At 43.2% G+C, this 17,375-nt stretch overlaps 1 protein-coding gene across 2 annotated transcripts in view; it reads left to right on the top strand.

Moving 5' to 3' along the window:
* Positions 1-1,797: 1,797 nt before the first annotated feature.
* The window catches only part of USP42 (ubiquitin specific peptidase 42), a 47,584-nt gene continuing 32,006 nt past the window's right edge, over positions 1,798-17,375 (top strand). Inside the window, exons 1-3 of one of the 2 annotated variants that reach the window (XM_039226042.1) lie at positions 1,798-1,890; positions 6,446-6,695; positions 9,719-9,919. In XM_039226042.1, the coding sequence (XP_039081973.1) occupies positions 6,455-6,695; positions 9,719-9,919 (442 nt within the window). In that variant the 5' untranslated portion in view covers positions 1,798-1,890; positions 6,446-6,454. Of the gene's footprint in view, positions 1,891-3,012; positions 3,089-6,445; positions 6,696-9,718; positions 9,920-17,375 lie in introns of those variants that run through there. The other variant, XM_039226043.1, reaches the window with a different exon arrangement.

The following is a 17,375-nucleotide window of genomic DNA, read 5'->3' as shown; positions in this document are numbered from 1 at the left end:
GGGATGAGTACCCCCCGCCCCTCCCTCCCCCCCAGCCTGTCTGGTAGAGAACGCTAAGCCCCTTTTGTACCTAAGTTGCTCAGGTACCATATTCAGAGGAGGACTGTGGGGCAGCTTGTCAACAGAATGCAAAATGGAAAATGAAATTAGAAGGCAAAGGTCTACTGTGACTTCCAAGGGTAGCACTTTGAACTACAAGACTTAGGTGAATATTAAGGAGTTGGCTCTTTAATCCCTTCTCCTTCTGTATTTAATCACCTGAAAGTCATTTGGGGCAGGCAAGTAAATTACCGAGTCCATGCCTATGGGCCTTCTGCTCTTGTAGATCTCTTATTAGTGTTGAAAGGGCCTCGAAGGTGAAATTCCAGAACCGTTCTTCATCAGGAAGTAAGCTGCAGTGTTAATGCCAAAAGTGGGCACTGAATTTTGGCGCTTTGGAATTCCCCTTTCCCCTTTTTGTTTCCTCAGAGTACTTCAGTGTTCTGCTCCAAACACAGGTGATACTGTAATCACACAAATGACTTCTTTCCATAACAATAGTGAATTAAGTGCCACCATAAAACTATGTGCAGTCTGTAGGGGGAGCAATAAGATTCTGATGGGGGGGTTCAAGTAGGACTTCTATAAGCAGATGTACCAATAAGGGTGTTTGTAGGAAGAAGTCTGTTATGGCTGGGACACACCCAAGAGGAAAGGTCACTGAGGCTTCAACGTCAGGTGGAGTTTAGACTGTTCCGTGAGACAGTAGGAGACTGAAGCAACGTCTGACCTGTGTGTTTTGCAAGATCAAGGATGATCAAGGAGGTCACAGAAAAACAACGGTTGAAGCAGAGACTAGGAGGGGAGCCTCAGAAAGGAGCCTTAGGGAATGGGCGTGGCGAGGAGGTTGCCTCCGGGAGGGTCCGGATTACAGCTCCAGGGTGGGATTTGGTGTAAGGGGTTAGGCCGTGGAAAGGGCTCAAGTTAGTGTAGGAGCGCCTTGCCCTTAATCAAAGTAGAGAACCCATCAGGGAGGAGCGGGGTCGTGGAGAAGAGGAGGTGCAGCGATGAATTAATTAGTTCTCGCCATGAAGGCATCCAGTAAGTGGCTGGGAGTAAGGCATCAGGCACTGGGGAGCAAGAGCTGGTCCAGCTGCCCCAGGGAGTGTGCAAGGCTTAGATCTGAGGCGCAGACCAGACGGGCTGGGCAGGGGCCTGCCCTTTTCGGGAGCCAGGTTTCAAACTCTCCCCTCCCCGTCACGCACTTGATGAAGTCTGCGAGCTGGCGCCCCGCTGGCTCCGGCGTCCTTAAATGCTGGGTCGCTAGGCCGAGGGACGAGCGTCGCAGTGGTAGCGGCGCAGCGCGCGCGCGCACGAGGCTCCCCCGGAGCCGTGTCCGTTTGGGGGGGGGGCCCAGCTCCCCCGCGTCCCCGCGGAGCCGGACGGGCCTAGAAGCAGCCGGGGCCTGACTCGGGCCCCGCGGTCGCCGCGCGCCCTTCGGTCCGCTCCCGCCGACCGCTCGGGGGAAGGACCGCCCCAGCCCGCGCCGCGCGGCTTGGCTCGGCCAATCAGCGCGCCCCTTCCGCGGCGCCCCGGCGCTCCAGTGACGCGCGCGCCAGCTTGCGCCCCGGGCGCTTTGACGACGGCCCCTCCTGCGCTCGCTCGGCCCGTTAGCTGCGCGCCTCGCCTCTTGTGCGACGGCCCCTGGGCGGCGGCGCGTTCGGGCGCGGCCCTGGCGCGCCCCCTGGCGGCCCGGCGGGGCACTGCGGGCGCGGCGCTGACCCGGAGGCGGCGGCGGCGGTGCCCGGATGGAGGCACGTCATTGTCCCCCGCCGGGCGGCTGGGCTGTGTGCGGCGGCGGCGGCGGCGGCGGCGGCCGAGGGGGATGGAGCGAGCGCCGAGCCGGGTCAGGTAAGCTCCCGCCTCCTTCCCGCCCGCCGCTGGCCGGCGTGGGGCCCGCCGAGCGCCCCGCTCCCCTCGGCCGCAGCTGGCCCGGCCGCCCCTGAGCCGGCGCGGCCCGCCAGGGACTGGCGCGGCCCCTCGCCCGCCGCCCCCTCCGCAGCCGCGGGCCGCCCGGGACCCCGCGGCGCCGGTGGCAGCGCCGATTTCGCCGGCCCGGCCAGGCCGCTGGGGAGGGGGCGGCGGCCGGGGCGGTCGGACGCCCAGAGAGCCGGGCTGCGCGGGGAGGCCAGACCCCCCTGGTTGCTATGGACACTGCCCTCCCACCCCCACCCGGCCCCAGCCCGCCCCCTCGGCCCGTGGGCCGGGCCGGGCCGGGCGGGCGGCTCCGGGGCGGCCTGGCCAGCACGGGTCCGCCCGCGGTGGGCGTGTGCCGGCCGCCGGCCGCGGAGCCCGGCGTCCCCGGCCCGCCCGCCGCCCCCCGCGTGGCTGCCACCTCCCGCCCCCGAGCGGCCCTCGGAGCCCCAGGCTCGCCTCCCCACCCCCACTCCACCCCCCAGGGAGACACAAACTTTCCCACCCCGGCGCCCCTCCGCGGCACGCCGGTCGCCCCTCGCGGGGCCGTCCACCTGGCTCTGCCGCCGAGTGTCCGAGTTCCCCACGCCGGCCGCCGGGGCGGAGCGGGCACCCTCAGGGGGGAGAGGAGGGGCCGGCCGGCCCCGGCGGCGCGTCCCCAAAAGCGTGTGCGCCTCGGTCCTGTTCTTTATTTTCGGGGCAGGAAGAGCCAAGTTACCTGGAGGGGGTCGAGGGAGAGGGTGATCAGTTTCAGATGTTTGAAATGAAAATTTGACGGGACCGAAGTTTTACAATCTAGGACTTTCACCTTGTCATAATGAATGCAGTAGAGATTACTTTTGTTGAATAGCGCTTTTCTGTTCAGGGAGGCCTCAGGGTTTACTTGTTTAATGGGGAAACATGTTGGTTATTTAAAGTGAATACACTCAAATAACAGTAAAACTGGTCGAGAAACTATTTCGTTAACACCTCTTTTTCAGGGTAACAACAGTATTACAGGTTCTCGTGCATTTTCGTGGAGTCTCCAAATTTTTCGAGTTGCAAATTTTGAACATATAATTTTACTCTCTTGACTATCACTCATTCAAAGTGCATAGGAGATAGGAATAATCAGTTCTACTTATTTGTTTTTAAGGTCAGTTTCACTTTCTTTTCCTATCATTGAATCAAGTCCACAGTGGCTTGTAAAGGTTAAGGCTAGTCGTTTCATTTACTTAAAAATAATTGAAATCAAGGCTGTTATCTTTTTCGAGCTTGTGTGTTTTAGTCTCAAGTAGAAATGTTACAAGAACGTGGATTACATTGTTTATGAAGAAGCGTAGTGTATCAGTTTTTTTTTTTTTACATGTATTGCTATTACTACCTTTTGGTGGAGTGCTACAAGGTTTAAAACAGCCATATGCTTATTTTAAAAATGAGAAAGAATAATGCATTCTGGTATTTGGTAGGAATATATAAGGGACTGAAAATTTTAAGACTTGAATAAAAGATTGTACTTAAAGCAGAGGAGACATTTGTAAAGCTGATTTGTCTCATTCCTCTAGGCACATCCAGCCTTGATTCATGTGCTTGTTTATTTCACACATGCTTTGTAACTTTTTATAAATCATCACTAGATGCTGAGAGAAATTTTAACTTTTCTTTGAAGTAGTTGCTTAAAAGTCCTGGTAGAGCAGTAACGTTTAGAAGCTGCACTGAGAGTAAAGAACATGTTCCTGTATGAACCTTAGGTCCTATACAATATTGTTTGGCTTCTAGAAGGGTTATCTTTGTAGTAGATGGAATTTAGTTTGATACTTGGTGGTTTTAGAATAAGTATTCATTGGCTGAATATACAAATGATGACAAATCAATAATTTTGGTTTGTTTTCCCCAAATTATAATGCTTAATGGGTATTGATGATTGAGTTGTATGCTTTCCTTAATTATTTTCATTTAAGACTGTTTCCCCCTCCCCTTCCCTTCATGGTATTCAGAGCAAGTAAAATGGTTTTATTTGGTCGTTTGTTAATGATTATCCTAAAGGGATGTTTATCCTGGGAAAATCGAGGTTTTTGCCGTTAAGTGTTATTGTAAATAAGGCTGAATCAACTTTTCCTCAGTACTCTGTTTTGGCTTTCTTCTTCCTTCTGCTCCTCCTCTTCCTCCTCTTTTGTTTTCTTATTCTTGCCTTCACTGTGTTTCATGGAGTAGACTTTATTTGGATAACACAGCTCAAGCTTTCTTCCTGAATGAAAATCCTGTATCTTAGATTGACTTAAAATTCATTTTTTTCTGATTTTATTAAGATCTAATCTAACATCTGCTTTTTTATTTCTGCATAAGATTCCCCAAAATTCTCAAAGGTTGTGCTTTCAGGGCCGGGGCTATAAGGTTGTGCCGTAATTTAAAATTACAACATTGAGGCTTTAAAAAAAAAAAAACTTTATTGTGAGCAGACAGCACCACAACATTTGTTGAGGTGGCACACATGTGGATATTTAATCGTCCTTTAACTTGCCTGTACTGAATATTTTTTAAAACAAGTTTTAAAGGCTCTTCCTAATTCTGAGTAGAAGCGAGATACAGTGTATGAATAAGATACTGTATGCAAGTCACTTAGCATAAACCGACGCTGAAAGCAAACACCAGTTACTTCCTATCCTCAGAACTCATTTATTTGTTCAGCACGTGTGTGGACAGCGTTCTGGGTGCCGGGTTAGAGGATAGAAATAAAAGCATGATGGGGAGCCACAGCGAACTCGGGGTGGAGTGAGCCGGTGCTGAAGCGCTACCATAGAAATCTGCACCAGGGTGCAGTGGGAGCCTGCGGGAGGGCTTCTGACCTGGCCTTGGGGAAGGGAGGTTGTCAAGGAAGGCGTCCCGGAGGAAATGAATTTTAAATTGAAAAGTGCAAGTGTTAACTGGCCGGAGGTGGAAGGATGGAGGGGAGTTAGGAAAGAAAGAACAGCACGGAAGAGCCCAGAGAGAGCAGGGAGGAAGGGAACGTGGGGAGCGCATGGAAAGCTGGCAGCGCCAAGCCTAGGTGTTAAGTTGTTGGGTGGGGGGCGCCAGGCCAGGCCAGAAAGAAAGGTTATTTACAGAGGACTGGCATATGAGATGTGGTTGTCACTGGGCAGTTTGCATTCCTAAAAGTACTCCGTTGACCAGGTCCATATAGCTGGAAGGAGACCTAGCCGGGAATGCTGGGCCAGGTGCCCTGTCTCCAGGGCTGACTAGTTTGGGTTAGAGTCTCTCCGTTTTATAGACCCCGTGGAGTCTGTCCAATCTCTCACAGATCCATTATGGAGATTAAGTAAATTAATGTGTGTTTGGTGATTAACACAGTGCCTAGCATATAGAAAATGCTTAATTAGTGGTAGCCTCGAGGTTTAGAAATAGAATTCAGAGAGAAAATTGTAATTATTTTTACAACATGTATGTGTTCAAGTCAATAATGTCTTATGGGCTTTGCTTTAAAAAGTCATGTATATACACCAAATAAATCAGCCTACTCAAAAATTTTCAAATGTGAAACTTCCTGGTTTTTTTTTTAAGTTTATTCATTTTAAGAGAGAGCGAGCGAGCAGGGGAGGGGCAGAGAGAGAGAGGGAGACAGAGAATCCCCAGCAGGCTCTGGGCTGTCAGCACAGAACCTGATGCAGGGCTCAATCTCACGAACCCAGAGATCATGATTTGAGCCAAAATCTAGAGTCAAATGCTTAACCCACTGAGCCACCCAGGCGCCCTGAGACTTGCTATTTTTTTTTAAATAATGTATTTCAAACAAGTCATTTTGGACTTTAAGCTCAAAATTAAAGCTAGATTTTTCTCTTCATGGAGTTGAGACTTTTCCCTGATGAATTCTGTATGAATTGAAAATTGAGTCAAATGGATTAGCGCATTTCATGTTCTGGTTTTAAGCAATAAGGAGGAAAAAATATGTAGGTTCTTGGTAAATATACAGAATTGGAAATTGAAGTAGCTGATTATAAACTGAAATGTGAGACTTTAAAAAAAATTTTAAGTGTTTTATTTATTTCTGAGAGAGAGACAGCATGCGCAGGGGAGGGTCAGAGAGAGAGGGAGACACAGAATCTGAAACAGGCTCCAGGCTCCTAGCTGGCTGTCAGCACAGAGCCCAATGCGGGGCTCGAACCCACGACCCGTGAGATCATGACCTGAGTCAAAGTTGGATGTTTAACTGGCTGAGCCACCCAGGCGCCTCTGAGATGTGAGACTTTTAGAGGTCTTGGAATAGAATGACAAGATCTAATCAAATATTTCATTGAAGGGTTTATAATTAAAAATCGCTGGCATATTTAGAGGAGCACAGTGCTAAATGTCCCAAGGAAGTGATTTCAGAGTTAAAAAATACTGCCGCTTTATATTACAGTGACTTGTTTGAGAGCAATTAAGTGTGGCTAGGACAACTTTCCAAGATCTCATGGTAGATTAAGTAGATTCCTTTTCTCATTTTATGAAACAACTGTATGTGTTTCGTCTTTTACAGAGTTGAACAATGACCATAGTTGACAAAGCTTCTGAATCCTCAGATCCATCAGCCTATCAGAATCAGCCTGGCAGCTCGGAGGCGGTCTCACCTGGAGACATGGACGCAGGTTCTGCCAGCTGGGGGGCCGTGTCTTCGTTAAATGATGTCTCAAATCACACACTTTCTCTAGGACCAGTACCTGGTGCTGTAGTTTATTCAAGTTCATCTGTACCTGATAAATCAAAGCCGTCACCACAAAAGGATCAAGGTACTACATTTTAGAGACAGAACCACGCCAGGAAGCTCTTGGATGAATGCTGTCAGTGGGTCGGTAGTTTCAGAGAGGGGTTCCTTTTGCCAAGATAGGTTGCCACCTGAGTGCCAGCAGTTATATTATTCGACAGGCGTCATTTTCCTGTGCTGCTTGCCCCTGATTCGCTATGTACCGTGACAGCACAGATGATTTTTAGTTATTAAACTTTTTGTAGTTTGTTACTTATTTTTCGAAGGGCAAACTTAATCTTGGTGAGATTTGAGGTGGGCAAGTCTTTGGTTACCTTGTCAGTTAACCGCAGTTTCCTAAGTAGATGACTGTGTTTAAAAATTTCAAAGATATTTGTTTAATGGTTGCGTTTTGCCAAATGGCTTTACCCATCTGTGGGTTTTTTTTTTTGTTGGTTTGGTTGGTTTTTGGGTTTTTTTGCCAGTTAAAATCATCTGTAGTAATAAAACTCTCTGAAAGAGAGGAGATAATGTAAATGTTACATTTGTTAAAACTCATCAGGTTAAATGAGACATTGATGCTTTGGTCTCCTTCTGAGACTCCTGGATTTGGAGCTTTGAAATGCAAAGAAAGTGCATTCGTTCCTACTCAAAAAGTCATTTGGCTTAGAATAATGTAGCTCTGTTAATTTTTTGAGGAACCTCCCCTATAACCCAGCAATAGCACTGCTAAGAATTTACCCAGGGGATACAGGAGTGCTGATGCATAGGGGCACATGTACCCCAGTGTTCATAGCAGCACTCTCAACAGTAGCCAAAACATGGAAAGAGCCTAAGCGTCAACTGACGGATGGATCAAGAAGATGTGGTTTATCTATACGATGGAATACTACATGGCAATGAGAAAGAATGAAATCTGGCCATGTGTAGCAACATGGATGGACCTTGAAGGTGTTATGCTGAGCGAAATAAGTCAGGCAGAGAAGGATAAATATCATATGTTTGCACATATAGGAGGATTAGGAGGAACATAATGGAGGACCGTGGGGGAGAGGGAGGGAGGCAAACCATGAGAGACTCTTGAATGTTGAGAACAAACTGAGGACTGATGAGTATGGCGGGGAGGGGAAGGGGTGATGGGCATGGAGGGGGGCACTTGTGGGGATGAGCACTGGGTGTTATATTGAAACCAATTTGACAATAAACTATAAAAAAAAAAAAAGAATAATGTGGTTCTGACACTGTTTTGCACCCTCATAGGAAATGTGATATTGTGATGTGGTGGTGGGGGCGGTGATTTGCTGAAGGTGTTCTGGGTGGGAGGAAAGTTGATATCACAAAAGAAACAATTTAATTGAATGTTGCACATAGAGTTTGAAGACCTTCACCAGCCAGACTTTCCTACAGGACCTCTTCTCGCTGACTGCAGCTTGCTAGGGGCTCCTTTCTCTCACTCCGGCCTGGACCCTCATCACCCTGCCATGCCCTTTTGGGAGCTCATGCCCCACTCTCTCTGGACTCCTTTCTTTTTTCCTGATTTTGCTTTCCATTCCCACTGAGCTGAAGCCTACCTTTGCACATTCAAAGTCATTAATCCCTCTTTTTAAATGGAGACTCATCCATTAAGGCATTTCCAGTGTCCGGCAGCACCAAGGAAGTGGCAGACTTTGGAAAAAAGTAGTCTTCACATGGATGATTTGGAACTTTCCCAAGTTGTTGTTTGAGCTTTGCCTGAGCTCTGTTAACATGCTTATCATTAGTAGTCTGTTTATAAGTCTTGAAAATAAAAAGATAAAAATCTTTTTAGTTGACATAGAGTGTCCTTATGAATGTCAGTTCTGGTGCCCAGCAGCTGGAGCTCAGAGCCTCTCTCCTTTCTGGTCAAATGGGGATGACGTCACTACCGGCTCTTAGAATCGAGACAGTTGGACAGCTACTCAGGGCTCTGTAAGCACATTGCTGGTGAAGAGGGCAGTGATGGTGGTGGTACTGAGTAGAAGCACCCACAACAAATGTTAGAGCAGATTTATTCTGCATTTTGTATCTATAGTGGTGACGGATTTTTAAGTAGATATGAAAGAGTAATTATAGTGAACTCCCATGTAGCAGTCGGTCAATTTTGACATTTATCAATTCATAGCCAGTTACACCCTCACGCATTTGCTCCCCTCCCCCCTTGCCAGGATGGTAAAGCAATCCAAGACTTCATATTTCATCTGTTAATAATTTTGGTCTTATACCTAAATGATTTTTTTCTAAAAACTAAAACATCAGGGGGCACCTGGGTGGCTCATTTGGTTAAGTGTCCTACTTTGGCTCAGGTCACAATCTCATAGTTTGTGGGTTCAAGCCCTGCGTCAGGCTCTGTGCTGACAGCTCGGAGCCTGGAGTCTACTTCAGATTCTGTGTGTCCCTCTCTCCGCCCCTTCCCCACTTGCACTCTGTCTCTCTCAAAAATGAATAAACCTTAAAAATGCTTTTAAATAAATAAACCATCTTTATGTTAAAAATCTAGTCAACATTAAAATTTCTCTGATTGCCATATATGTTTTTGTAGCAGCTGGCTTGTGGAAATCAATAGTCTATACCTTGCATCTGGCAAATGTCTTTAAGTTTCTTTTAACACCCCCTTTTGTCCTTGCAGTTTACTTATTGAAGAAAGCAAAGTATTTAGATTTCCCACCTTCAAGGATATACCTTTTATTATTTTTTTTAATGTTTGTATTTTAGAGAGAAAGAGCGTGTGTGTGTGTGTGTGTGTGCAGGAGGGGCAGAGAGGGAGGGAGGAAGAGAATCCCAAGCAGGCTCTGTGCTGTCCCACACGGGCTCGATCTCACAAACCGGGAGGTCGTGACCTGAGTCAAAGTTGAGACTTGGATCTGTAACTGACTGAGCCACCCAGACACCCCTCTAAGATCTGTCTTTTAAAATGTCCCTTTCTTCCCTGTATTTTCTGGTTAGCTGGTAGTAACCTAATCTTGATCAGATGCAGTTTGATGTGTTTCTATTTATTTATCTTGAGAAGTACATCATGCTTTGTTTTTAAACGTTTCTTGTTTATTTTTCTAGCCCTAGGTGATGGCATTGCTCCTCCACAGAAAGTTCTTTTCCCATCTGAGAAGATTTGTCTTAAATGGCAGCAAACTCACAGAGTTGGAGCTGGGCTCCAGAATTTGGGCAATACCTGTTTTGCCAACGCAGCACTGCAGTGTTTGACTTACACGCCTCCTCTTGCCAATTACATGCTATCACACGAACACTCCAAGACATGTAAGTGTGCTGGGTCATGTTACTTGTGCAGGGCTGTGGTCTGCTAACCTACTTTCATTTTTTTCTCTGCAATGAAAGTGAAGACGTAAGCCAAGAATTCTGTGATCGCTAGGAAATTGGCTCTTTTAGAAACCATAGAGGAAGACCCTTCAGATCTGTACTCAGGTTGCTTCGAAAGCATTTTGCACCTAATTTGACCTGTGAAGTTGTTTAGTATATGTGCTGCTGAAGCAAGCACTGACCTGTGAGGTTGTTTAAAAAGAAACATTTTATCAGCATTTGGCATTTCTGAACCCCCCCGCTGGCTTTCCACACTTGCTAAAAAATGTGACATGAACGTCTGCCACCAGCAGCTCCAGCAGCTCGGGACAAGCTGAGTTAAATCCTGTCTCTCCTGGCTTCCATTCTGTATCGTAAGGCTTGATTCATTTACAGGCTTAGAAGGCTTAGTGGAGGGGAAGGTGCTGTCACGGCCCCCAGCCTCCTGAAAATTCATACAGGACTTTCCCTTCAGTGTGCGTGAGCTCAGCTGAAAATCAGTTAAAGTATGTCTTTAATAGGTGACAACCTCAGTGGTTGACTAGTGAAATTCAGAATTTAGAACATCTCCAGTTTTTGAGGTTTGACCTTCTAAACATATTGTAAACGTCCTTTATCCCTTTTAAGCGAAATCTCCCTGTTCTTTGATCTGCACTAATGCTGAGGTTGATGTGTGCACATTCAGGGGCTGTTCATTATCAGCGTGAGAACGCCTTTGGTTTCTTCTTGAATAGTTCTTTAATAGAGAGTTTAAACCGCTTCTTTTTAAAGAGCAAAATAACGCTTGTGAAGAATTTGGAAAGTACAGAAAAATTTAAATAAACCAAAGGAAAATCACCTAGAATCTCACTGCCTAGAGGTGTCTGGTGTGCCAAGGGGTTTTAAGTGACAGAATGAATGTTTTGTTTGCCCTCATTTCCTCCCTTTCTAAGTTCATAATTCGTTCCCCGCACACAGCTTTCCCATCACTTTTGCGCTTAGTGAAAGTAGGGTGTGCAGGAACCCCCAGCACTGGCACCTGGACGGCGGGAGACAAGGCCAGCACAAACTTCAGGAGCTCCGGGCGTCCAGAATCCGGTGCCTACCTTTTATGCTCTTGGGAGTTTTCTTTTTCTTTGTTTTTCCTTTTTTGAGGTATGTCGAGGCATAATTATATGTACGATTCAGATACATTTGTTTATTACATATAGGGTTATATGTACACTTAGGCATATTTACCTTTGTTTAGCTTTAGCTTTATAGAGGTATAATTGATATAAATTGCACATGTTTAAAATATACGTTTGATGCATTCTGACACTTGTATCCTCCCCTGAAACTGTCCCCACAATTAAGATAATGGATATATTCATCACCCCCTAAAGTTTCCCAGGGTTCCTTTGAAATCACCCCCTTCCACCCCTTCCTGCCCCTCATCCCCTCCACCCCAGGCAGCCACTGATATGCTCTCTGTCTACTGTAGATTAGTTTGTATTTTTTAGAGTGTCATGTGGTAGAATTACACAGGCATATATTCATATATTGCCTGGCTTCTTTCAGTTAGGACAGTCATTTCACCATCTTCCCATGTTGTTGCGTGCATCAGTACTATTGACTGTTGAGTAGTATTTCACCGTATGGATGTACCACTTTGTTTCTTCATCTACTGATGAGCATTTAGGTTGTTTCTCATTTGGGGCTGTCACAAATTAAGCTACTTCGAATGTGTATAAACAGGTCTTTGTAAGGACGTGTTTTCATTTCTCTTGGGTAAATATCTAGGAGTGGAATGGCTTGGTCCTATAGTATGTGTGTGCTTAACTTGAAGATCAACGTCCAGTCTGTTTGACCTAGGCATTGTGGTATTTCATATTTCCACCAGCAGTGAATGAAAGTTGGTCCCGTATTTCCCCTAATATGTGGTGTGGTCATTCTTTCCAATGTCAGCCACTCTAATAGGTGTGCGGTATAGCCAAGTATTACCTTACTGTGGTCTTAATTTGCACTTCCCTAATGAGTAATGATGTTGAACATCTTTCTATACGGTTAACTGCCATCTGTATACTTTCTTGGCTGAAGCGCTGTTCATATTTTTGCTTGATTTCAAATTGGGTGGCTTTCTTATTGTTGAGTTTTGAGAGCTTTTTATACGTTCTGCATACAAGTAAGTCCTTTATCGGACGTGTAATTTGCAAATACTGTCTTCCAGCCTAGAGGAGCATATTCTCTTCACACTGTCTTTTGAAGAACTCCACATTGCCACATTTTCTTTTCATCAGTTGTGTTTTAACTGTTGTATTAAGAAGTCTTTTCCTCACCTGAGGTCACAAAGGTTTTTTTCTCTGTATTCTTTTTACGAGTTTGATAGTTTTAGCTTTTTACTGGTCAGTGATCCATTTTGAGTTAATTTCTATCTGTGGTGTGAAGAATGGATTGAAGGTCCTGTGTTTCAATCTGGATATCCAGTTCTTCCAGCACTGTTTGTTCAAAAGATAGTTCTGTCTCCACTGAATTGTCTTTGCTTCTTTGTGAAAAATCAATTGACCATATTCATACGGATCTATTTCTGGACTCTGTTCTGTTACACTGATCTAGTGTTCTATCTCAACACCAGAGCAGTGTCTGGATTGCTAGATATTTAAAAGTTTTGAAAGCAGGTAAGTCCTCCAACTTTGTTCTCCTTTGTCTAAGTTGTTTTGGCCTTTTCTTGGTCTTTTGCATTTCCAAATGCATTTTGGACTCAATTTTTAAATTTCTACAAAAGAGCTTCCTGGGATTTTGATTGGTATTGTGTTGAATCTGTGAATTAATTTGGGGTGAATTGACATCTAAACAGTGTTCTGTCCCCCAAACAAGGTATACAGCTCCATTTATTTAGGTTACCTTTATTAGCAGCGTTGCTTAGTTCTCAATGTACAAGTATAATGTGCACATTCCTTATCAGATTTATCCCAAACTATTGCATATTTTTGGTAATATTTTTTGAATTTCAATTTCTGATTGTTGCTAGAATATAAAAATGCAAGAGATTTGGGGGTATTCATCTTGTGTCTTGCGACTCTGGGAAATTTATTAACTCTAGTAGAGCGTGTGTGTGCGCACTAAAGATTTCTTCAGATTTCACGTAGACACAATCGTGGGATGTATAAATAAGGAACATTTTACTTTTTCATTTCCAGTCTGCATGCTATTTCTTGCCTGGTGCGCTGGCCAGCACCTCTGTTACAGTGTTGAATGGACGTGGTGGAAGTAGGTGTCTCCTTCTTCACCTTAGGGGGAAGGTGTTCTATTTTAGTCTTTCGCTTTTATGTATGCTGTCAGCTGTAGAGTTTTACCGTGCTGAGTGTTGTACTTGAATGTTAAGCCAAATTTGCATTCCTGAGATGAGCCCCACTTGGTAATGATGTCTTATGATTTCCATGTATCATTGGATACTAAAAATGCTAAACATTTTTTAAATTTTGTGTTCATGATGAATATTAATCTATAGTTATAATACCTTTGTCAGATTTCGGCATCAGGGTAATGGTGGCATTATGAAATGTGTTGGGATTATTTTCTTCTGTTTCCTAGAAGAATTTGTGTAGCATTGGGGTTATTTCTTATATGTTTGGTAGATTAATGTGAAGCTATCTGGGCCTTGGCGTTCCTTCTCATGGGTAGGTTTTTAACCACATATTTAAGTTCTTTAAGAGATAGAGGCCTTTTCAGGTTATCTATTTCTTTGTCAGGGAGCTTTGATTAGTTTGTGTCTCAAGGAATTTCTCTTACTTGTTGAATTGTCGGCATAAACTTGTTCATAATGTTTTGTTATCCTTTTTAATTTTTTTAGGATCTATAGTGATTTTCATTCTCTTATTCCTGATGTTCATGACTTCTCTCCTTTTTTCCTGATCAATCTGACTAGAGTTTTAGTCATCTTATTATTGATCTTCTCAGAAAACCAGCTCTTGGGTTCCTTGTTATTTTGTTTTCTGTACCATTGGTGTTTGTTACTATTTTTATAATTCCTTTTCTCCTGCCCACTTTGGATTTAATATGCTCAATTCTGTTTTTTTCAAGGGGAAGCTTAGGTCATTTAATTTGAGATCTTTTCCAGTCTTTTTTGTGCTATGAATTTCTCTTTGAGAGATGCTTTACTTGTATCCCAGATATTTCAGTATTTCACATATTAAATTTTTTTCCAGTCAAAATACTTAGATTATTTAGAGGCATGTTGTTTAGTTGTCACGTTTGAGGATTTTCCTGAAATTGTCCTGTTACTGATTTCTAATTTCATTCTCTTGTGGTCGGAGTATACATTTTATTGTTTGAATCCTTTTAAACTTGAGACTTGTGTTATGCACCAGAGCATGGTCTAGCTTGGTGAATGTCCCACATTCACTTAATAATTATTATTCACCTAATAAGGACGTGTAGTCTGCTGTGTCGTCTGGCTTCTATAAATGCAGATTATGGTCAGCTACTTGATAATGTCGTTGAGGTTGTCTTCTGTGTCCTTGCTGCTTCTTTGCTTGTGCTAGCACGTTTTGAGAGAGGTCTGTTGAAATAAAATATATTTGTGAATTTGGTTTTTTTTCCTGTTTTATTAGTTTTGTCTTATGTATTTTGGAGCTCTGTCACCTAAGATTATTATGACCTCTTGATGAAATGACCTATTTATAATTTATGAAATTATATATTGGGTTATTTTTGCCTTAAATAAATTATAAAGGTTTTGCTTTAAATAATTAAGGTTTGTTTCAAAATCTTCTATATTTACCTATTTAGTGACCATTTTCGCTGCTTTTATTCCTTTATGTAGATTTAGATTCCCAGCTGGTATTTTGCCTTATGGCTGAAGGACTCCCCTTAACTTTGCTTGCTGGTGATGAACTCTGCTTTTTGCTTTTTTTCATTCTCAGTCTGAAGTATCATTATTTTGCCTTTTAAAAAGCTCATCTTTTTGTTTTGAGCTAATTGTAGATTCACATGCAGTTGTGAGAAATAATAACACAGAGACATCCCACCTACCTTTCCCAGTTTACCCAGCAGTAACACTGTATTTCAGTATCTCAGCATGGATATTGACATTGATACAGTCAGGATACAGAATATTTCCGTCATGTTCCCCTTTTGTAGCCAAGCCCACTTTCCTTGTGCCCTGATATCCTCCTTTAACTAAACCCTGGCAGCCACTAATCTATTTTTTCATTTCTATAATATTGTCATTTCAAGAATGTTTTGTATACACATGTATATATATTGAGTTACACAGTATATAACATTTTGGGATTGGCTTTTCAGTCAGGATAAGTCTCTGAAGATTCATTTAGGTTGTATTAATAACTTGTGTGTGGATTTATTTTATTTATTTTATTGTTGAGTAGTATTCTATGGTATGGATGTACTGTAGCTTGTTTTAAGCATTCATCCATAAAAGGACATCGGGGTTGTGTCCAGTTTCAGGATAGTATGAATAGAGCTGCTGCAAGCATGAGCGCGTACAACACATGTGTGAATGTGTCTGTTTCTCAGGGAGAAGTGCCCAGGACTGCGCTCACTCACTCATATGGTAGTTGCATGTTCGGTGTTGTAAGAAACTGCCAGCTTTCCAGAGTGGCTGACCATTTTACAGCCCTACCAGTAATGTATGAGAGTTCTAGTTTCTCTGCGTTAAAAAAGAAAATGTTTATTTTTTTTATTTTGAGAGAGAGACTGGGAGAGAGGGAATCCCAAGCAGTTTCTGTGCTGGCAGCACAGAGCCTGGTGTGGAGCTCGATCTCAAGAACTGTGAGATCATGACCTGAGCCAAAATCAAGAGTCCGATGCTTAACTGATTGGGCCACCCAGATGCTCCAGTAATTTCTCTGCATTTTTGCCAGCATTTGGTATTGTCGCTGTTTTTCATTTTAGCTGTACCGATAAGTATATAATGATACCTTGTTGTGGTTTTAATTTGCATTTCCCTAATACCTAAAGGTCTTGAACTTCTTTCTGTGTGCTTATATGTCATCTGTATATCCTCTTTGGTGAAATATTTCTGCTCTCTTTTGCTTATTCTTTATTGCAGTCTTTGTTTTTATATTGTTGAGTTTTGAGAGTTCTTTATATAGTTTAGATACTAGGCCTTTGTTGGGTATATAGGTTCCAAAAACAGGAGGGGCACAGAGAGAATCCCAAGCAGCAGAGCCTGATGCAGGGCCCAAACCTATGAACCGTGAGATCAGGACCTGAGCCCAAATCAAGAGTTGGATGCTTGACAGACTGAGCCACCCAGGCGCCCCCTAAAAGGTTTAAAGATCTCTTTGCCTAACTCTTGACCCTGAAGATTTTCTCCTACTTTTTTCTAAAAATTTTATAGTTTTGTCTTTAGATCTGTGATCCATTTAATTTTTGTATAGTGTGAGGTTTGGATGAAGTTAGTTTTTTGTCTGTAAATGCCTGTTAGCTCCAGCACCATTTGTTGAAAAGGCTATCTTTCCTCTGTTGAATTGCGTTTATATCTTTGTAAAAAAATCACTTGGGCATATTTGTGTGGGTCTGTTTCTGGGTTTCCTATTCTGTTCTCTTGAAGTATAGGTATGTCCTTCCATACAGTAGCTGTGTAATAAGTCTTGCTATCAGATAGGATGATTCCATCCACTTATTTTCTTTTCAAAATTATTTTTGCTATTCTTGGTGTTTTGTCTTTCCATGTAAATTAAAGAATAGCGTCTATACCTACAAAAAAAATCTCACCGAGATTTTGATAGGAATTGTGTTAAAACTGAATCTCTATTTGGAGAGAATTGACATCTTTACTTGAGGTTGACATTTTCAATCTGCGAACTTGGTATGTTTCTCCATTTATTTAAATCTTTACTTTCATCCCTGTTGTGTAGTTTCAGCATGTTTTGTCCTATTTTGTTAGATCTACACCTAAATATTTTTTGAGGGATTGTAATTGGCATTATATTTTTAATTTTGGTGTCCATATGTTTATTGCTAGCATATAAAGATACATTTTATTTTCATATGTTAATCTTCTGTGATCTTGCCAAACTCACTTACTCGTTCTAGGCATTTATTTTAATAGACTCCTTGGATTTTTCTTGTAGTCCTGTTATATGCAAGTGTGGACAGTTTTACTCATTCCTTACTGATTGGTATGTCTTTTATTTCCTTGTTTTATTTCACTGGCTAGAACTTCCAGCACTATGTTGAATAAGAATAAGGGGAGTGGACATCCTTGCCTCATTTCTGATATTAGAGGGAAGAGCATTTAGTTTGATATTAGCGGTAGGTTTTTTGGTATATGCTCTTTATTAAGTTAAGAAGTTCTATTTCTGTTTTTCTGATTTCTGCTTTCTATCATGAATAAGTGTTGATTCTTGTCAAATGCTTTTTCTGTATCAAATTGATGTGATCATGTGCTATTTCTTCTTTAGCCTGTTAATATGGTGGATTATACCGGTAG

The sequence above is a fragment of the Hyaena hyaena genome, unplaced genomic scaffold, assembly GCF_003009895.1.
Source record: "Hyaena hyaena isolate Hyena2069 unplaced genomic scaffold, ASM300989v1 scaffold_20, whole genome shotgun sequence".
Lineage (NCBI taxonomy): Eukaryota > Metazoa > Chordata > Mammalia > Carnivora > Hyaenidae > Hyaena > Hyaena hyaena.
The sequence above is the reverse complement of the archived record's forward strand: the minus strand, read 5'-3'. Positions and strand labels throughout refer to the sequence as shown.